The sequence below is a fragment of the Capra hircus genome, chromosome 1 (genome assembly GCF_001704415.2).
Source record: "Capra hircus breed San Clemente chromosome 1, ASM170441v1, whole genome shotgun sequence".
Classification (NCBI taxonomy): Eukaryota; Metazoa; Chordata; class Mammalia; order Artiodactyla; family Bovidae; genus Capra; species Capra hircus.
In genome coordinates this window covers 132,637,406-132,660,504 of record NC_030808.1, presented here as the reverse complement: position 1 = coordinate 132,660,504, position 23,099 = coordinate 132,637,406, and the positions used below count along the sequence as shown (strand labels likewise).

Genomic DNA, 23,099 nt, shown 5'->3' with positions numbered 1-23,099 from the left:
ATTACACCCCAAAATTAAAGATGTAAAGTATGTTTTGAAGCAACATTAAGAGATCTCCTAGATACATAACACATGGGAATAATAATCTGGATTCAACTAAGAACAAAAATTACAATACCATAAAAAGATCCTATGTATCACTTAGCAAATGAGCATAGATGAATTAATTTTTAGACAATTTAAACTATTGTTTTTAAAACTTGTTACTAGTCTTATAAAACCGGTGCCCAATATACCTTTTTCAAACATACATTGAAGTCTAAACCTCTTACAAATCTTTTCATTAGGCAAAATTCTTGAGTGCTACTATGAAGAATAATAAGCACAAATCAAAAAGAAACGAATGAGATTAGAGAACCCTCTTAAGACAGCTCCATTTTCGTTTTGGCAGAGCTTTCTTATCCAGGTCTGTTTTCCTTCTTTAAATTTTTGATTAAGCAGTTCTTAAAACATGTTCCTTTAAAGTTTTCCATAAATTTATTTTAGCAGTAAACTAAAAAGCTGCTTAATCAAGACGAAAATGGAGCTGTCTTAAGAGAGTTCTCTAATCTCATTCATTTCTCTTTGACTAAAAAGCAAATTCAGAGAAGGCAATGGCACCACATTCCAGTACTCTTGCCTGGACAATCCCATGGACAGGGGAGTCTGGTGGTCGTAGTCCATGGGGTCGCTAAGAGTCAGACATGACTGAGTGACTTCCCTTTCACTTTTCACTTTCATCCATTGGAGAAGGAAATGACAACCCACTCCAGTGTTCTTGCCTGGAGAATCCCAGGGACGGAGGAGCCTGGTAGGCTGCTGTCTATGGGGTCGCACAGAGTCGAACACGACTGAAGTGACGAACACGACTGAAGTGACGAACACGACTGAAGTGACTTAGTAGCAGCAGCAGCAAAAAGCAAATTAAAAAAAAAAAGCAAATACATGCCTCAAAAAGTCAACAAACCCAAACAAATTAAAATTTCAAGGAAATTATTAGTTGATTAATTAAATATACAAGCAGCTATGTCCCAAACCACCATTAGCCCCTGAACATCTAGATTTTACAGACCTATAAACTTTTCTTTAAAATATCTAGCACAAATATCCATAATTTCACAGTATGATAGAAAAGGTGCATCTTAAAATCAGGGAGTATGATGATAGATATACATCAATCACTAAAAATAGTGACACAGACAGATGTATTTTGGCTGCTTGATCAAGTAATTATTTTAAAGTTCATTACATCACTTTAAATAACTAAGCACTAATTTACTGACAGACCAGTGACAGCTAATCATGTACACCAGGGGAGTGGCGGTGGGGAGAGGGTGGTTAAAAAAAAAAACAACACAAAATCTGTTTCCAGTTTTGGAAAAAAGGATTACAACTAGTCTGCTAAGTAATGAAAAATGCAAATCAACTGTTAAATACTGCAATTTTAAAAGTATGAATGTTACTCAAGCTAACCTGTTTACTGAACATCTAAATAATTAAACTTCAGAGCTTCTTTAACTTTTATGTCTTTAGTCAATGTAAAACTATGAAAAATATTTCCTGATACTCTTGGTGATGTTAGTAGTTGATACAAGGTAAGTAGGCTTCCCCAGTCAACTACCATTATAAACTAAAAGACCAAACACCATAAATTTTAGGGATGATATATAAACCACAGCATAGTCATAAACTCAAGTCATACCTCATTTCACATTCTAGTAAGAAATTAAAAGAATGCCAGACACCATTTATCTTATAATTATGTAGGGGAGACTTTTATAGAGTGTTTTGTGGTAACAGAGCACTTCTGTAATATTCTGTTATTTTCATATTTTAGCAAAGCCATGATGATCTCTCATTAAATTACTAGCAGTAAGATAAAGCAGGCTAGTCAGGCACAGTTGATTCATAGCTGAACAACCAAACATTAACTGAATAAATCAATATAAAGCTAGATCCAAATTTCCCAAACTGGTGTTTCATTATACCAAAATGCAGTAATAGGTTTGCTTTAATACCCTCCTGGAAAGGTATCCCAAAATCTACAGTAGTGTCTTAAAACTGAAAACTGTCAAGAAACTTGCTCACTTAATACTGTTGTTTAGTCGCGTCCAATTCTTTATGACCCCATGGACTGTAGCCTGCCAAGCTCCTCTTGGAAATCCATGGGATTTCCCTGACAAGAATACTGGAGTGGGTTGCCATTTCCTTCCCTAAGAAATGGATCTTCCCAATCCAAGAATCAAACCCACATCTGCGTCTCCTGCATTGGCAGGTGGATTCTTTACCACTGAGCCACCAGGGAAGCCCTTGCTTAATTCGGCATTAATTAAATTTATTGGCACATACATATTTTTTAAAGTATACCTATAAAACCTCACATAAGGAGAATTCAAAGACAGTAGTACTCTTATTCAGAGATTAATATTAGAATTATGTATATGGCCTTCTCCAGATTGACTCCAAGACTGCCCAGGAATATGTATTTTGAATAAGCTTCCTAACAAATTCTGATCCACAACCAGGATTAAAGATACTTTACCTTTTTTGCCTTAATACCATCTTTCAACCTGGACAATTTTCTAATCAGTTAAGAAATGTGATTAAATGGTTTCAAAAAAGAAAATTTTAAAATCAGAGTATTATCAAAGATTATACTATGAGTTCATTTTAATAAAGCATACAAAATTTTACTTCCCATTAACAAAGACTACATCTTGCTTTATTTAAATTATGTAAGAAAATGCATTTTGGCAATGTATCTTTTTTTATTTTTGGACCATACCACACAACATGTGGGTTCTTAGTTCCCCAACCTGCACCCTGTAGTGGAAGCCCAATAGAAGCACAGCATCCTAATCACTGGACTGCCAGGGACATCCCCCCAATATCTATTTTTAAATGACTTGTTTGTAGACTCACAAATGTTAAAAAAAAATAGGCTAAAATTTAATACATTATACAAGGACAAAACTGTAAATGTGACTTGGTATTTGGAATTCATCTTTCACTAGAAAAACTTTTAGTGTTCTGTTAACTAAATGATAAAGTGTTTGGTATTTACAAACACTTCAAGTAACACAGCAAGCACAGTCTTTATTCTCTAAAAATAAAAGGCCAAATATATATATATATCCTGGAGTAGGAAATGGCAACCCACTCCAGTATTCTCGCCTGGAGAATCCCATGGACAGAGGAGCCTGGCAGGCTACAGTCCATGGGGTTGCAAAGAGTCGGACACAACTGAAGCAACTGAGAATATATACACGTATATATCACTATTTTTTCTTGCTAATATTTCTTTTTGGATAATTACCTATATCTGTTAATATACAGGATATTAACAGAACACAGACAATTTACAGAGAGGGGCAATAATAATCATGAGCCAGATACTTAAAATCATCAGTGTTTTTGTGTTCCTTGTTACCTAGTATTTCAGTAGCAACTTAATTTTCTTAATGTTTCTTGTCCCTAACCAATGGTCCATTGAGTAGATATACAAAGAACTAAAAAAACTAAAACAATATTCAGTTCAGTTCAGTTGCTCAGTCGTGTCCGACTCTTTGCGACCCCATGAATCGCAGCACACCAGGCCTCCCTGTCCATCACCATCTCCCGGAGTCCACTCAGACTCACGTCCATCGAGTCCGTGATGCCATCCAGCCATCTCATCCTCAGTCATCCCCTTCTGCTCCTGCCCCTCATCCCTCCCAGCATCAGAGTCTTTTCTAATGAGTCAACTCGTCGCATGAGGTGGCCAAAAACAATATTACTAAGAATAAATAAGACATTAACACATGACTAAGTAGTAGAATATCCAACACCCACTGGATCATCGAAAAAGCAAGAGAGTTCCAGAAAAATATCTACTTCTGCTTTATTGACGATGCCAAAGCCTTTGATTGTGTGGAGCACAACAAACTCTGGAAAATTCTTAGAGATGGGAATACCAGACCACCTGACCTGCCTCTTGAGAAATCCGTATGCAGGTCAGGAAGCAAAAGTGACAACTGGACATGGAACAGACTGGTTCCAAACAGGGAAAAGGAGTGTGTCAAAGCTGTATATTGTCATCCTACTTATTTAACTTATATGCAGAATATGAGAAATGCTGGGCTGGATGAAGCACAAGCTGGAATCAAGATTGTTAGGAGAAATATCAATAACCTCAGATAGGCAGATGACACCACCCTTATGGCAGAAAGCAAAGAACTAAAGAGCCTCTTGATGAAAGTGAAAGAGGAGAGTGGAAAAGTTGGCTTAAAACTCAACAGTCAGAAAACTAAGATCATGGCATCTGGTCCCATCTCTTCATGGCAAACAGACAGGGAAACAGTGAAAACAGTGACAGACTTTATTTTCTTGGGCTCCAAAATCACTGCAGATATTGACTGCAGCCATGAAATTAAAAGATGCTTGCTCCTGGGAAGAAAAATAATGACCAACCTAGACAGCATATTAAAAAGCAGAGACATTACTTTGCCAACAAAGGTCCATCTAGTCAAGGCTATGGTTTTTCCAGTAGTCATGTATGGATGTAAGAGCTGGACTAAAAAGAAAGCTGAGCACCAAAGAACTGATGTTTTTGAACTGTGATGTTGGAGAAGACGCTTGAGAGTCCCTTGGACAGCAAGGAGATCCAACCAGTCCATCCTAAAGGAAATCAGTCCTGAATATTCATTGGAAGGACTGACGCTGAAGCTGAAACTCCCCAATACTTTGGCCACCTCATGCAAAGAACTGACTCACTGGAAAAGACTCTGATGCTGGGAAAGATTGAAGACAGGAGGAGAAGGGGATAACAGAGGATGAGATGGCTGGATGGCATCACCAACTCAATGGACATGAGTATGAGTAAACTTCAAGAGTTAGTGATGGACAGGGAGGCCTGGCATGCTGTAGTCTATGGGGTTGCAGAGAGTCAGACATGACCGAGCAACTAAACGGAACTGAAGTAACGGAACAATTTAAAACCCTCACAACAGAACGATTTGGAAAAATTACTCACTAGTATGGCACACAATTTGGTCCAGTAGTCATTTGACATCTCAAATTGCCTCATTTTAAAGGAAGAAAAATAGTTATTTTCCCTTTTCTTAAATAATGGAAACCTTTTACTACATGAGGTCTTCCCAGGTGGCTCAGTGGTAAAGAATCAGCCTGCCAATCAGGAGACCTAGGTTCGATCCCTGGGTTGGGAAGATCCCCTGGAGAAGGGATTGGCTAGCCACTCCAGCATTCTGGCCTGGAGAATTCCATGGACTATATAGTCCATGGGATTGCAAAGAGTCAGACACAACTGAGCAACTTTCACTGCACTTCACTTTACTATATGAATACTGTGAAACACCTCCTTGAACCCAATTCACTAACACTGATTTGGGAAAGTTGTTTTTTAAATCTACAGTGGTGAGCTCTAGTGATCTGTTCACAATGTTTTAAGGACTCAATGTTTTAAAAATCAAAACTTGGGATGAAAACATTGAAGGTATTTTTCAATGCTCCCACAGCTTTCAGGAATAAACCTAATTTCTTTAGTTGTGTTAGCACTGTCCAGTAGAACTTTATTATTATTTTAAGGTTATTTTTTTTCCTTCTATTTCTTGGCCACCAACAGTATGCGGCATCTTAGTTCCCCAACCAGAGACTGAACCTGTGCTCCCTGCAGTGGAAGTGCAGTGTCTTAACCACTGGACCACCAAGGAAGTACCAGTAGAACTGTTTTATGCATAATGATGGAAATATTTTACATATGCAATAAGGTAGTTGTTACCTACATGTGGCTACCAAGCACCTAAAATATAGCTAAGTGTAACTAAAGAACTGTATTTAGAATTGTCACAGCACATAATGGCTACTGTATGGGACAACATAGGTTCAAAATATAATCTGATTCTGCTTCCAGACAAATTGGAATAATCAGACTTACTCTCCTAATTGAAACAGAAACTGGACAAAACAATGGCTTCCACATATATTGTCCAATGGATTCCACAGATCCCTGGATGGAGTAACAAACAACTTAAGCCATCCCAGCTTACTGTCTGGAAATAATGTTCAGGCCACAGCACAAGGAGAGAGAACCAAAACAAGGCCCAGGGGTCTCCCTGGGCTGAGAAGACAGAACTGGGTGCTAAGGCAGCTAAACGCCTCAGGGCAGAGCACACCAGAGATGAGAGCGCTGAACAGTGAAAAAATGCAGACTCATACATGGCCCTTTTCAAATCTTCAGCTGAGTAAAAAGTGATTAGCACGTGTGTATGAGGAAAGCACCCCAGGATGGAGAGAAAACCTCCAGAAAGGAGCAAAAAGAACAATACCTGTAACTGCAAAGCAGCAGAACAATTTTTAATTCCACCACCTAGTGTGAGAAACCACATAATTCATGAGGCATCAGAGTAGTTAAAAGGTTCTTGCCTCAGTAGTACAGAAAATCAGCCCCAAAAGCTGCTTTGGTTATCCCTTAATTTAAAAGAAAAAAAAAAAAAGCTTCAAAAGGATCAAAGGTCAAACTATCTGCCAAGTAACTTAACCTCATTCTCAAGAACAAAGCTCAAGAATAGGAGAAAAACACCCACCCACAACGTAAAATTTTACCTACAAGGTACAATTCACAGTATCTAGCATCCAATCAAAATTAACCAGGTACGGACTTGCCTGGTAGTCCTATAGTTAAGATTCCATCCACACTTCCATCGAAAGGGGCACAAGGTTCAATCTCTGATAGAGAAATTAAGATCCCACATCCTGCATCCACGGCATGGCCAAAAATACATTTTTTAAAAAATTAACTAGGTATGCAAAAAAGGCAGAAAAGTATAACCCATGCAGAGCAGAAAAACCAAACAGCAACATAACTAGAAATGATAGATGACAGGATTAGACCAGAATATTAAAAATCAACTTGATATTGATCAACTATATTCTATAACTATTACATTATATATCTCATCTATACTCCATATGTTCAGAATTATTTTATGTACCTAAAAACAGAACTTCAAAATACACAAGCAAGAACTGACAGAAACTCCAAAGAGAAACTGCTAAATCCATAATCACAGCTAGAGATAACAATATCTCTTAAAAATTTACAAAACAGAAAATCAGTAATGACAGAGAAGATCTAAACAACACCATCAACCAACTTATGAAAATGCTTTAATTGACCATAAACATCGTGAACCAATAACTATCCCAAATGCCAAACAAGATAAAGCAACACTGATTCTTATCCAGATACAGTTTCACAAAATAATTCAAGATCCCAACATTAGAATTCTATGGTTCAAAACAGATAGGGCTATTTTGCAGAGTAAAATTTAGCTCCCTACCCCAGAGGTATTCAGGAAAAGGCTTGGATGAATTTTCAAGAATATTACAGAAAGGATAATTTGATGTGAAGAAAATGGCTTTACAATTTATCTTCCTGTCTAATTCTCATTAGGAAGAATAACCTTCCATGTAAAATCTATGTAAAAATTGAACTGGCAAGCTCAATGACATCATTAAAAGATCCCTGAGACACTCAGACATTCTGGTGGAAAGAATATGCCACTCATATCTTATGTCATATCTTGAAAAAGCTGACTCATAAGCTGGACAACCAACTAATTAACTGTGGAGGGGATTCAGAAATCCATCACAAGGATACCTGAACTGGAATGCTCCCTTCTAATTTTATAATCCCATATTATATATGGACAGAGTCCCAAATTTCACAACAGGAGTATATGCCGTGCTCTGTAGCTCAGTCATGTCTGACTCTTTCCAACCCCATGGACTGTAGCCTGCCAGACTCCTCTGTCCATGGAACTTTTCAGGCAAGAATACTGGAGTGGGTTGCATTTCCTATGATAGGGATCTTCCTGACCCAGGATTGAACCCACATCTTCTGCATTGGCAGGCACATTCTTTACCACTGTGCCACCTGGGAGAAAAGGAGACAGAGATTTAAACTTCAAGGTGATCTTGTCTGGTGGTCCAGTGGTTAGTTAAGAATTTGCCTTCCAAAGCAGGGAACATGAGTTCGATCCCTGGCTGGGGAACTAAGATCCCACATACAGTGGGGAAGCCCACATTCCAAAACTACTGAGTTCACACTCTACAACCCAAGAGAAGCCACGGATATGAGAAGCCCATGCACTGCAATTAAGAGTAGCCCCTGCTTGCTGTAACTAGAAAAAAGCCCTTGCAACAATGAAGAACAAGCTCAGCCAGAAATATAATTACTTTTTTTAAATGGCAACTGCTAATTAATAGACAAACTAAAATCAACATATGCAAAATATGCAGGCTATAAAACTAGATAAAAATAGCTTGACAAAGCCAGATGTTTCTGAGCAGAAAGGCAATGAACAAGAAAGATTCTGCTAAAATATTATGGAGTCAGAACAGGGAAAAGATGAAAATGGCCAGGCATACAGTAATTAAAGTGAAAAAATTATCTGAATTAATTTCCTGACATGGAAACAACAAAAAGTAATCTTTAAAAGAGAAAAGACAATAACATAAACTAAATGGATAAGAAGAAAACTCAAAGGCGAGTTTGGGGACACAGAGAAAAATAAAAATTACAATAAGGATTCTGAAACACTATCTTTTAAAATAAAAGATAAAATTTAATCAGAACTCACAAAAACAAATCAAATCATACATTAAAATAGCCAGGTGGACTCCAAGAGAAGATAATATAATAAAGCATTAACCAATTAATGATGGTATACTATCAATGTAATGAAAACAAGGAGTGTAAAAAAAAGGACTGAATGTTCAAATTAATTTGAGGGAATGAAAACCACAACCCCAGGAGTCAAAAGCTATATTGTTTGTTTTACTATACCAAAAAGCATATAAGGTCATTTTTAAAATCAAGGTTTCCAGGAAAGGGCACAAAATTAAAGTGTTTCAATTTTAGCCTTTTCTAAACACATTTCCAATAATATTTCCTCACTAGTCCCAACTCCCAGGCATCATCAAATCATTACTGTTTCATCCTTCTCTTCATTCTCCCCAGGCCCACTTGGTCCTAATTCCTTTTTTTTTTTTTTTTTTTTTTTTGCCAGTAACCAACTTAGTCTTTTATTTGCCCAAGGCAGAAGGTAATGGCACCCTACTCCAGTACTCTTGCCTGGAAAATCAGATGGACGGAGGAGCCTGGTGGGCTGCAGTCCATGGGGTCGTGAAGAGTTGGACACAACTGAGCGACTTCACTTTCACTTTTCACTATCATGCATTGGAGAAGGAAATGGTAACCCACTCCAGTGTTCTTGCCTGGAGAATCCCAGGGACGGGGGAGCCTGGTAGGCTGCCATCTATGGGGCCGCACAGAGTCAGACACGACTGACGTGACTTAGCAGCAGCAGCTCTTGGCAGGCACTGAGGCCCCAAGACTTCCAGAAAGGATTTGGGGGTGGGGGGTGGGGAGGAGCCATCTTGCCTCCCAGGTGCTGCCTGCAGGAGATGGGAGAGTAGATGAAGTGTACTGCACCATCAAGTATCTCCTCGATTTTGTGTGTGTGTCAGTCGCCCAGTCATGTCCGACTGCAACCCCATGGACTGTAGCCCACCAGGATCCTCTGTCCAAGGGATTCTCCAGGCAAGAGTACTGGAGTGGGTTGCCATTTCCTTCTCCACTAATTCCTATCTTAACTGAAACCTCTCCGGAGTACCTGACAAGCCAGGTTTTATCTGTAAAATTTAGTACTTTTATAAATTTAACGGGAGGAAATATCTCATTTAGCCCATTCACAGTGAAATATGCCTAGCCAAAAACAAAGTATACTATAGTATATATCAAAGAATTAAAATGTTTTAACCATAAAGAGGACAAAATTTTCCCTTTGCATTATCTTAGAGTGTTGCCTCTTCACTCTGATCACTATTCAGGCCTCTATAACAAGGAAACACATTATTCTTTCTAACTGAATTTCAACTTACTCCAATAATCAATCCTAAATTCCATCCCCAAACTAATCTTTTCTAAAATTAAGTTTCGATCACATCACTCTCCTACTTTAAAAATATTTCTCGAAGGTAATAGGGATTTCCAAATTCTGCTCCCCATACTGGGAGGGAGGGGGGAAATGCAGATTACAAGGCCTTGCCCACACAGATTTCAATTCAATCAGTCTGATAACCAGGAATCTGTATTTTAACAATCTCTTTCAGTGGCTTTGACTTGGTGACCTATAGAACACACTGTGAAAAAGAACAAGTCATATGGTAAATGTCAAATTCCTTAGCCTGACATCAAGGTTCCCTCCCACAAAAGGCCCCTGAGTTACCACTATGGGTCACAGATGGGCTCTCCTACAAGGACTCATTAGAAATAAATTTGATTTTCTGCATCCTAAACAAGCTAAATGTTCTCTCTCTTAAGTCTTGTTGAAAATGTTCACTTTTCACCATTCCTCTTAGCCCAGCTCAAGTCCCAAACTTCCTAGATCTCACTGCTACTGCTGCTGTTTAGTTACTAAGTCATGTCCCCGACCCTTGGAGACCCCAAGGACTGTAGCCCTCCCAGGCTCCTTTGTCCATAGGATTTCCTAAGCAAGAATAATGAAGTGGGTTGCCATTTCCTTCTCCAGCTGATCTTCCTGACCCAGGGATCTTCCCTGAAGACGGGAATGGCTACCCACTCCAGTATAACTTGCTAGAGAATTCCATGGACAGAGAAGCCCTAGGCTACAGTTCTTGGGTCGCAAAGAGTCGAACACAACTGAGCAACTAACACTTTCACTTTTCTCCAGGGGATCTTCCTGACCCAGGGATGAAACCTGCATCTCCTGCTTGGCAGGTAAATTCTTTACCACTGAGACACCTGGGAAACCCTTAGATCCTACTAGACTGAAACAATTTCTGCTGCTTAATTTTACAGTACCATACTGTTTCTGCCCTGAACCGTTACTACATTTTCAGTAGGTTTTTTTTTTGTTTTTTGTTTTTTTTTTCAGTAGGTTTTATCTTATGACAAAGGACTGTGGATCAAAGCTATTCTCACTCAGCATCCACAAAAATGCATATTGCATCCTTTCCCTAAGGCAATTTCACTGTCCATAAACATAATCCGCCTGCAATGTGGGAGACCTGGGTTCAATCCATGGGTCAGGAAGATCCCCTGGAGAAGAGAACGGCAACCCACTCCAGTATTCCTGCCTGGAGAATTCCATGGACAGAGGAGCCTGGCAGGTTACAGTCCATAGGGTCGCAAAGAGTTGGACAAAACTGAGAGACTTTCACTTTTCAAACATAACCAAGTAGGAACTAACATTTTAGAAATAATTTTAGAATACTAAAATGGTAAACTGTAAAAAGGAGATTTTTCTTAGGGAAAGAACCCAGCAGGTAAATATATCTAAAATAAGAGTATCTGCCAAAACATAATACTAAATAATTTTCTTCCTTTGGCTTCCCCGATGGCTCAGTGGTCAAGAATCTAGCTGCAGTACAGGACACATGGATTCGATCTCTGGGTTGGGAAGATCACTTGGAGGAGGAAATTGCAACCTGCTTCAGTATTCTTGCCTGAAAAATCCCATGGAGAAAAGAGCCTGGCAGACTACAATCGAAAAAGTTGCGAAGAGTTACATGGGTGATTGAGCAAAGATTTCTTCCCAGATCAGAGAGGCAAACTTAAGTTCCAAGAAAAAACTGATAAACCAAATTCTGCTTTAACCTCAATCAGGGTTGCCCAAACTTTGACCCAAACAGCTATTCAAAAACAAGTTGGGGGCGAGGCATGTGGGGGGGGACCACTCTATTAATTTCTGAGGTTTTTACATGTGTGACAAAGTTAACATATGAGTATTCTATTATAATGCTTGAGACTTGATATAAGTGCCTCTAACACACAATAATTGCTGGTTTCCTTATCTGTCTTCCCCATATCACTGAGTAACATATGGTTGGGGCTATGTGTCTTAATTCATCTTTTATTCCAGCACTGAGAACATAATAACTAATTAATTAATAAAGACTTTATAAGCAAAATAAAAGATTTTCAAGATTTAAAAAAAACAGTGATTCTCCAAAGACGATATACAATTGCAAGTATATGCAAAAATCACCAACCTCCAGAGAAATACAAAGCACAATGAGAGATCATCTCACACCCATCAGGATGGCTACCATTAAAAAAAAAAAAAAAAAAAACAGGAAATACAAATGTTGGCAAAGACATGGAGAAACTAACTGGAAACCCTGTTTTGCCAGCAGAATTGTAAAACGGTACAACGACTTTACAAAACAGTATGGAGTGCCTCAAAAAAAAAAAAAGAAATATCACACAATTCAGCAATCCTACTTCTGGATATATATACATCAAAAAGAACTGAAAGCAGTGTCTCAAAGAGTTGTTTACACACCCATGCTCTTAATACTATTCACAACAGTCAAGAAGTAGAAGCAACTCAAACATTCAACAGTGGATGAATGAATAAAGTAAGCATGTGCTATACATACAAGAGAATTATTATTAAGCCTTAAAAAGCAAAGAAATCCTGGGACTTCCCTGGCTGCCCAGTAGTAAAGATTCTGTGCTTCCAACACAAAGGGGGTGGGTCTGATCCCTGGTGGGAAAACTACCATCCCACAGGTGCTGTGGCCAAAAGCTGGAAAGAAATCTGATGCTTGAACCTTGAAGACATTATGCTAAGTGAAATAAATCAGTCAAAAAAAAGACAAATATAAGACTATATAATTCTACTTATATGAGGAATCAGTGACAGCAGTCAAATTCAGAAAGACAGAAAGTACAGCAGTGGTTACAAGGGGTTGGGGGGAAGAAAGAAAATGGTGGCTGCTTGTCAGGCATAGATTTGCAAGACCAAAAAAGTTGTGGAAACCTGTTCCACAACAATGTAAACATATTCAACACTACTGAACTATACATTTAAAAATTGTTAACAGTCTTCCCTGGTGGTCCAGTCATTAAGAAACCGCCTGCCAACGCAGAGGACACAAATTTGATCCCCAGTCTGAGAAGATTCCACATGTCTTGGAGCAACTAAGCCCACAGGCCACAACTACTGAAATCCACTCACCTATAGCCTATTCTCCACAAGAGAAGACACCTCAAGAGAAGCCCGCACACCACAATGAAGACTAGCCCCTACTCACCAAAAATAAAGTTATGGGAAGCAACAAAGATCCAACACAGCCAAAAATTAACTTTTAATAAAAAAGTTAAGGTGGTTAAGTTTAATATTTATATTATGTGCTTAAAATTAAAAAAATTTACTACAGTGATTTTAGGTACAAAAAAAAAAAACAGTATCAAATGAACTGACACTTGAAACAAATATAAATATAAAACATTAGTATAGGGACTTCCCTGGTAGTCCAGTGGCAAACCATGCTCCCAATGCAGGAGGCCCAGGTTCGATTCCTGGTCAGGGAACTAGATCCTACAGGCCACAACCAAAGATCTCGCCTGTCTCAACAAACATGGACGAGCCCATGGGCTGCAACTAAGACTCTGCACAGCCAAATAAATTAATTAAAAATTTAAAAATTAGTGTAATGCTTACATTATACAAATGGCTTTTATTTCAGCCACTGTCTAAAAGATAGTTTAAAATAAGTCACTCGAGGCTACATGTTCAAACTTCATTTTAGAAGATTCTTGCTATTTATAAATTGTTTACTCAATCAAAAGACAAAGTGTTTCTGCTTCAAGAATCAGAATTCCAGAACTGAAAGAGATTTCTGAGATCATCTACTGCACTAATTCCAACGTGGTCCCACAAACAATGCCAAAATGAGACAAATAAGGAAAATGAAAGTTGTCTTTCATAAAGTTAAACCTATTTAATTTTAAGGCATACACTTTATTCTGAGAGCACATCCTTCCTACTTTGAACCTTGTTCTATTTAACGGTAATTTCATCCATTTAACAATACCCATTGAGCCAGTAACTGTCAGGTGCAGGGCTACAGAGGTGACCAAGACCAGCAAGATTCTCACCCTCAGGGAACCATCTACCTTGTAATGCAGTGTGAGTAACAGTAGATTTAAGACTATAACATTCAAAACAAAAAGTTGGTCAGCCTAAGTCAGTGGTACTATTCTCCAGCCCCTTTCTATTTTATAAATGAGAAACTGGATATCCAAAAGTTTCACAACTATTCAGTAAAAGCCAAAACCATTTCATTTCTAGAATTTAAAACATCAGGGAAATATTCACGTCCCTGAGTAGAGATGTGACCATGATTAATTTACAGGACTCCAAATATGTCAGAGAGTAATATTTTTCCACTCACTTATATTGTCCTTTCAGTTCTAACAGTATTTGATTCTAACATATTAAACTTATTACACCATTTGAGGACTTAAAAGCTTAACAAAAAACTTAAAATCCTGAGAATTTATGAAGTCTCATGCCATCAAAAGTAAATTCTACATACTTCAAGACAAATGACAAAATAATAAAGCTCAACATTTATAACAAGGGGAAAAAACTGACACAAAATTAGTACCTGCAGTAGTACTGTCTGGTCACTGTTTCTGTGGCCTAGAAACAATAATAACTCTCTGGAGCATTGCTATGAAGCACTGCCATTCACCAGAAGCTTCAGAAAGTTTAAACATTCAAAGCAACTGGAAAACAAGCAGTGATAATCAGCTTATTAACATTTCAAAGAACAATGATAACAAAACCTGTAGTTCCAGTGAATACTCAAGGTTTCACAATATTCACACGGGCTTCCCTTGTGGTTCAGCTGGTAAAAAAAAATCCGCCTGCAATGCCAAAGGCCTTGGGTTCAATCCCTGGGTTGGGAAGATCCCCTGGAGAAGGGAAAGGCTACCCACTCAAGTATTCTGGCCTGGAGAAGTCCATGGACTGTACATGGGGTCGCAAAGAGTAGGACACGACTGAGCAACTTTCACTCACTCACAATATTTGAACTGATGGTTCAATCTCTCACTTCCCCCTACCTTTCTCTACCTCTCTGCAAAAGTAGGATACTAAGCCAGACAGCAAGTCCACACACTTGTTCTCATGGGTTCAAAAGGCTTTTCCTCCTTAAAAATAAACACATATAACACAGATTTGGAGAAACAAAACTTAAAGAAGGCATAACTATCCCCTTCTGTACATAGAGGAAATTCAGGCGAAAAGTTAAAATAACGTGCCTAGACAGCAAGTAGCAAAGTTAGGATTTGTACCTAACTGCAAAGTTCATAGATCTTTTTTACCTCCCCACCTCCTCACTTTCTTCCTCTGAGTCTGTCATAAACACCTACATGCAAGTCACTGGATAGGAAAGAATGAGGCAGAAGGAACACAAAAATGTACAAAAACTTAGTATTCACCCTAAGATAGAATAATTTTATATAAAAACTGCACTACAAGAGTTAAAAGTGCCTATGATTAGAACAAAGAATTCACTGAGGAGGGAGTTAGACCATACAGAATAGAAATATATTTTAGGTAGAAGGAACTTCAGAGTGCAAAGGTGGGGAAAAGAGGAGGCAGTCATAAGGTATGTACATTTGAAAAGACAAAAATACTAAACTGACTGAAATTATATATGAGGGCAGTTGAATACAAAGCTGAAAAGGTAGGACTGGGTCAGACACTGAAGGACCTATTGAAACAAACTTCCTATTAAAAGCACCAAGAGAATTAAACTTAGTTTTTACATATCTGTTTATCCTTATTAAGACTGCACATGCCCTGTTAATTGAAATAACTACTTTTCAGCTAAGAAGACGGGGTCTAGGATAGTATCTGGTACAAAAATGAAAAATGTTGGATCTGAATTCAAATAACAGATTTTTTTTTCCCATCTCTTGATAACCACAGAGTTACATCCAAAGAGACAAGGGGGAAAAACTGAACCTACACCTATAATGCTGAAATGTTATGCCAGCTACTTAATTATAAAGGCAAAGTGGAACCCACAAATCTCTCCCATAGAATGATGGGAAAGAGACATTTGAAAAAGGAATTATTACCAAGCCCCAATGTCAGAAAACTTTCTTTTTGAGTTGTCAAACTGGTTTTAAAAAAAGGTTCTAACGTAGCATTAATAACATTTTTTAAAATCCAGGTGAGACTCTAGAAAATGTTCAATTAGATCACAACTGTCCTGAAGCACTGATAAGAGCCAAGCACCTACACTATTTCAAAACTACCATTTCCCTCTTAAAGAACTAAGTTCCCTCTATCTTGTAAAAAGGAGACCTACCAGATATTCAAGTGTTACCTGGATTATGACATCACTCTTTATTGCAGTTCTAGCAGGCCAGGATGGGCTGGCTTATGCCCTCTACATTACCATAGTAGCAATCCCCACAAACAGAAAAGTTTGTGTAAAAAGTTGTTACAGCAGCCCCATCTCCTCATTCCACGAACTATCAAAAGCTGTAAAGGCATAAAATAAAGTACTCCATACAAAAAAGAGAGGGTGAATGAGGTGGGATAGAACGCTGAAATCAAGCAAATTCTTATATTTCTAAGAGCAGAAAGGAAACTGTGAATCTAGCCCAAAACTCTCATTTTACACGTTAAGAAACTGAGGTCCGGGGGCAGTTAACTTATTTACCCAGGGCAACTGCTTCTCTATAAGGGTTAAGTCTCCCTTACCAATCAGCGTAGCACTTAATCACATTCGAACACTGTTACTTAAATGTCTATGAGATTGTATTAAGGACCTGACGTGCAAAAAACAAACAAACAAACAAAAAAAAACCTCTTCACCTTTTCTGCACCCTCCTCAGTGCTTTGCTCCAGAGCTATACAGAAAATGCTGAATCTCAGATGAATACTATTTCTCCCTTCAGCCACTACAGTCGCAAAATCTCTCTTTAAGTGAAAGTCTGAAACGACTGAATTTCTCAAATTCTGACTAAACAAGTGGATCAACAAAATCTCAGAAGTTTGGAGAAATAAGAATGTGGAGTATTACTATTTTGTTTTGGTTTTACCAGCTGCCCTTTCCTTTATATTAAAGCTTTCAGTCTCGGTGTGTTATTGAAAAATAAGTTTCAATCACTTCGATAATAATCACAAGTTATTACCATTTTTTTAACACTAATGTTAAGCAACTTCATCTCTCAAAAATAACTTGGAAAATATCCTGCCCAGCACGAACTAATACTTCTTGAACAAAAACACCTAAAATCACTTTCTACCAAGCCACGATATAGTAAAGCCAAAGAAAAAGTAATCCTGTAAAAACCCCACCAGCCAAAAAGCACTTATTACCATCAGTCTGCCCTGGATCATCGCTTACCGTCAAGCTGTCAAAGCATTAGAAGAACCTGGGGGGAAAGTTCCACACCGAGTTCACCCGCTATACCATCGTCCACACCTAACACGTTTGGAGAAATGCAAACACGCCACATGTACAAGTTTAAACCAGGTTTAACCAAGGTAGGTGTTTTGTCAGTTGTTATCGAAAGCGTAAAAAAAAAAAAATTATTTTAAGGCAGCAGCATGCATGATTTCCCCTTTTTCAGGGAAAAAAAAAACAGAAACCCACCACCAGAAATGGTACAGAAATGACTTAAGGCGAATTAAACAGTTTTGAACATTGAGGCCGCCGTACAGGGCGGTTTAGAAGGTTCTGTTCCAAATGCCGGGCAAAAGTCCTCTGGCGAGTTTCAAAACTAAAGACCTTGCACTACCGCACAAATAACAAAAGCTTAATACAAACTACCCGGCCGTCAAACCGTTCCTGTTACCATCGCCCAGAGTTTTTTTTTTTTAACCAACATTGAAAAGGGAACAATAAAAAGCGTCTCACCGCAAACGCAGCACGAGAGGGACTGTCGGAAGTAAGGCAAGAGCCTGTTAATCTCTGTAAACGCCTTGGGGTCTCCGGGGTCGTAGTTGAGCACTAGGCGGCTCGCGGAAATGTAGAGAGCAGTAGCATTCACCGGGTTCATTGCAGACGCTTCGACACCGTTGGCTCCCGGGTGAAGAGAAATTCCGGATCCAACTTTGTAAGCAGCCAGGGAACAACGGCGAGTTTGTAACAATTCGGAGGAAATCGGGGCAAAACCTCTGGCCAAAGTAGTAACCAAAATCCGTACAAGTTTGTGGAGCTGAAGCAATCCTTCCACACATGGGGCCCTGGCGCCCCTCCTCCGTCCCTGAGACTTGCAGACCGAGTAGGAAAAAAAAAAAAGAGCGAGGGAGAAACCAGCGTTCGAGTTCGTCCCGGGCGGCCGCGGGGCGCAGAACGCGGCGGAGGCGGCGCTCAGTCTAGCCCCACGGCTCGGCGGGCGGCCTGCGCTCGAGCTGCATCCCTGGACGCGGAGGCACCTCCTGTGGTCGACCTGGCGGGCGCGACGGCAGGCCCCGGCCCGGTCCGAGGGGCGGGCACGCTTCTCACGGGTTGCGGGGCCCTTACTCCATCACAGCGCCCGGCGCGGAGGCAGCGGCGACGGCAAGGACGGCAGCGCGGGCGTCGGCTTCCTGGATCTAGTGCACCGAGCCGCGGCGGCGGCGAACGCTGCTGCTGCGGCTGGCGGAGACCGCCGCCGCTCTCTCCATATCGGACGCGGGGCCCGGACTGAGCCTGACTCTCCGCCCCGGCGGTTAGAGCCCGGCTGTTCCCTGAGGTGGCGAAGCGGCTAGGGGAGGCCCCCGCCCGAGAGGGGAGGGCCGGGGAGGAAGTGCGCGGGCCGGCGGCGGCGGGAGGGGGCGGGGAGCAGGCCCGGCCGGGCCGCGGCGGCGCCCCTCGCTCCTCAGTCGCTCACTCCGAGGTCACCAGGCGCAAGCGCCGCCCCCTCACTGCCCGGCCATCTTCTCCGCGCCACACACACGGACGCCTCCTCCGCCAAGCACCACGGCCGCCACCGCCCACGACGCCCGGCCGGCCGCGGCTGAGGCGAGCGCTCACACCGACAGGCCCCGCCGCCGCCCAGCGCACACAGCAAGGCCCCGCCGCAGGCCCCTCCCCCCGTGCCTCGCCGCCCTCACCCCGACTCCACGCGCCACTCGAGCTCGGTAGGGCCCGGGCTGCTGCGGCCTTAATGGATCCCGCGGGCTGTGCGGCGCCTCAGGCCCTGACGGCGACGACGACCGTTACCCCAACGGGCAAAGCCACTGTCATCCCCGAGACTCCCCCGCCGCCGTCGTCGCTAGTGCTCGCACGCATGCGCAGACCACATTCTCACCCCTCCCCCCGCCCTTTCCTTTCCCTTCGCTTCCCTTTTCCCCTGCTTCTCCTCTCAGAGCCCCCTCCACACCCTCCCAGAGCTACCGGCTCGCTGGGCGCATGCGCATTCCACTACCCAGCCCCGCCGCCTTTCGCCCTGACGCGTGCGCTTTGAGCGCCCACCCAGAAAACCGGATAAACACATCAGCCCGCTCACACCAGCCCCTCCCGGCTGCCAACCCACCCTGAGCTCACTGCGCATGCCTGACTCCCCACTTTACTGCTCTCTGTACAGAGCGTGCTCCTGGTGAACCGCCTGCGCTCCCCGCCCCTCCCCCAGGCGCTCTCAAATTCCCTCTTAGGCGTGTGGGCTGTGGTGAAACATTCGTTAGTTGACCCATCCTTCCCCAGTGTGGGCTGTAGGCTTCCCGCACTACACGGCTTCCTCCGTGTCCGCCAACGCGGAGCCCCGGCTGGGTCGCGCCATGTGACGCTCAGCCCTGGCCCCATGCGGCCTCTCCTCGCCCGGGCTGACCGCGAGGTGAGGAGAAAGCGCCGCACCGCCCCAAACCCCGCCCTCGCGGCCTTTCTCCAGGAACCGAGCTTCCAGACGGCCAAAAGGGCGCTGCCGCCGCTCGCCTGCGCCCGCCCGGCTCAGAAGGGAGGTGGCGAGCGACGTGGCTGCGCGCCCAGCGGGCGTTCGGGCGGCGTGGGCTCTTTTCGGGCCGCGGCCCGCGTCGACGGCACCCTGAGGCCTCTAAGGCCGGAGCAGGCCGTCTGAAGCGGGGGTGCCCGCACCCACCTCCTTCTCTGCCCGTCAGAGCGGGCTCTTTCTCTAGTGCTTGGAGGACGACGGACGTGAGCAGCCCAGCCTTCCAGGGCACCGAGCTCTCCACAGGAATCCAATTAAACAGCAAAACGAATCTCTTTTTTTTTTTAACAGACCTCGCCCTCTGTATGAACAGATAAGAACCCATGGTCCTGCTCTAGAACCCAAATCCTTGAAGGTATTACCTGTTTTTTAAAGAAAGTTTTGACCTGTTTTTGCAGGAGACCAAGGTCACGGAGATAAAAACAAAACCCTAATTTAACGTCTGACTCCCCTCCCCTCCAAAAGAACAAACCGTCTTTAAAAATAGAAACAGCGTAGGAATCATTATCTCTGGATACACCAAAGCTCTTCAGCATAACTTTTTTGCGCTTAGTAAATGCTCTAAACATGTCTGCAAACGAAGATTTATGACGTATATAAATCTTTTCTGACAAAAACATTTTTGTTTGAAGCTTGCCACTTAGAGTAGAAATGAAGAGTTAAGATACCAAGAGAACCCATATAACCTCTGATAAATTCTATTACCATTTGAGGACAGGTACATTTTCTTTGGAAGCACTAGCATACTATTAGTACGAAGTGTTAAAAATAATCTATTTTCCTAATTTTGTGAAACGAAGCTGTGCAAAATGTATTTGGTCTGACAAATAGTTTATAAAATTCATTCTCTTTTAAAAGTCTGGTCTTCCTTTTTTCTTAAATAAGAAATCTTTTCTAAGCTCACCTTCAAATGAAAGTGTGTTAATATACAGTTCTATTTTTATTCCAGACTCAAGTTCTTCTACAACACACAGGTTGTCCTTCCCCAGAGGACCAACACGGAGAGTGAAATAATCAGCACTGTTTGCATTCAGACAGTACAAGTTAGCGGTGACCCTAGACAAGTGATTACTTGCAAGGCCTTAACCTTGCTGATTTTCGCAAGGATTTTTAAACGGATTTTTAAAAATCTCTTGAGATGTGCACATCAGATTAAGAATAATTCTATTAATAGTTCATGTGTGAGTGTGTGTGAAAGAGAAAGAAGAGGCAGTTCTTTTTTAGCTTTTGAAATTGGTTGCAAATGCTGATAGGCTATGGCAAAGCATCTCTACACTGAAATAACCTTGTATAATAACTATTTACTTGTTTGAAGTTTGCCTGAAAAGAAAACAAATGAACTGTTTATATTAAAAGAAGTGCCTGGATCAAATATTTAGGAGAATTCATATTTAACTTAAATTTTAAACTATCAAGGTAATTTTTTTCATATTTTGTGTTTAATTGTTATTTGGAAGTAAAACTGTTAGGGTTGCCAGATCTGACAAAAATATAAAATGCCAGTTTTAAAAATTACTTAACTTTTTATTTGAAAAGTTTTGAATTTACAGAATTATTGCACAGATAGTACAGATAGTTCTATATTCTACATCCGGTTTCCTCTGTTAGTAACAGTATTATACATTTGTCACAATCAATGAACCAATAGTAATACATTATTATTAAGTAAAATCCATATTTTATTCCTATTTCTTCAGTTTTTCCCTAATGTTCCTTTCTTGATCTGGGATGCCATCAAGGATAGCACGTCACATTTAGTCATGGCTCCTTATACTCTTGGCACTTAAATTTTCATTTCAGACAAACAACAAATACTTGTTTCCTTCTTCTTATCGTTTTCCTATCCATTTTGAATTAAAGCTCCCCTTTTCTATGTTCCAAGATTTCCAAGGGCTTACCTCTTTGACTGCATTTCTCACACTAAGTGGCAGTTGTTGGTTTAGTCCTATTTTCTCCCTATTATGCTAGAACCATTTGAAGAGCAGTTTTCTGCTCTTCTCTCTCTGCCTTTATCATCATTGCCAAGCACAGGGTTTGACATATAATAGCTACTCAGTAATTGTTAAAATAATGATGAATTACTAGAAATGTGATAATGTAAGTAAACACCCCAGTACAGTGTGTGGTGAATAATAGGCATGGACAAATGTTTGCTTCTCCTTGGAGAAAAACATAAAATGTCTTATAAATTTAAAGATAGTTCTTACTTCAGCTCGATCAATGTCACTTCTAAGATCTTTAGTAAAGCCAGAGTGTGGATTGATTTGAAACACTAGGAATAAACAAGTATTTATTGATAGTCATCTAGCACTTTGAGGACAATAAAATTAATGCAGAAGTAGTTGTAGTTATCCTTTCAGTGAACAAAGATCAAGCTGGCAATAAGTCAAAGGGATTTTCTGAGGGGTTAAGCCCTTTACAAAATTATGAAAGTTTTTGCCTTCTCTCCTCTTCCTATTTCACCCTCTTCCCTCTGCCTTCGCCTTCCAAAACCAAAATCTATTTGGAGATGATATTCCCTCTCTCACCTTCCCAGGATGCATTCTCCCTAACTGTCTAGTATCTCTGATCCAGTACCTTCTCTCCTGTAACCATCGGTTGTCTATGTCCCCCTCCCCAACCCAAATTTATATATTTTTTTATAATTTTATTTATTTATTTTTATTTTTGGTTGCGCTGGGTCTTTGCTGCATGCGGGGCCTTCTCTAGTTGTGGCAAGCGGGGGCTACTCTTCATTGCCATGCACGGGCTTCTCATTGGGGTGTCTTCTCTTGTTGTGAAACCCAGGTTCTAGGCACATGAGCTTCACTAGTTGGAGCACAGTAGTTGTGGCTCAGGGCTTAGTTCCCCTGAAGCACGTGAAATCTTCCTGGACCAGGAATCAAACCCGTGTCCCCTGCCATTGGCAGGCAGATTCTTATCCACTGCACTACCAGAGAAGTTCCCAACTCAAATTTATATAAATAAATCTTAACCTATGGTGTGATAGTATTAGAAGGTAGGGCTTTGGGAGATAATTAGGTCATGAGGATAGAGCCCTTATGAATGGGATTAGTGCCCTTATGAAAAGAACCCCAAAGAACTCTCTCATTCTGTCATGTGAGAATACAACAAGGACATAAGCCATCTTCAACCCAAAAGAGGGCCCTTGCCAGGTGATCATGCTGGCACCTTGATCTCACACTTTCAACATCCAAAACTGTAGAAATAAAGATTGTCTAACCCACTAAGTTTCAGTTTATGGTTTTGTGTGATAGCAGCCTAGGCTCACTGAAAAATCATCCCTACCAAATTTTAACAAGTGCTTCATCTACTGTTGTGGAAAGAAATCAATCCAATTAACCTCCATCTA

The 23,099-nt window shown here is 41.0% G+C and overlaps 1 protein-coding gene across 1 annotated transcript in view; it reads right to left on the bottom strand.

Annotated features, from left to right (window-relative positions):
* The window catches only part of MSL2 (male-specific lethal 2 homolog (Drosophila)), a 31,819-nt gene extending 13,210 nt beyond the window's left edge, over positions 1 to 18,609 (bottom strand). Inside the window, exon 1 of the mRNA XM_005675536.3 lies at positions 17,737 to 18,609. Within this exon, the coding sequence (XP_005675593.1) occupies positions 17,737 to 17,878 (142 nt within the window). The 5' untranslated portion in view covers positions 17,879 to 18,609. The remainder of the gene's footprint in view (positions 1 to 17,736) is intronic.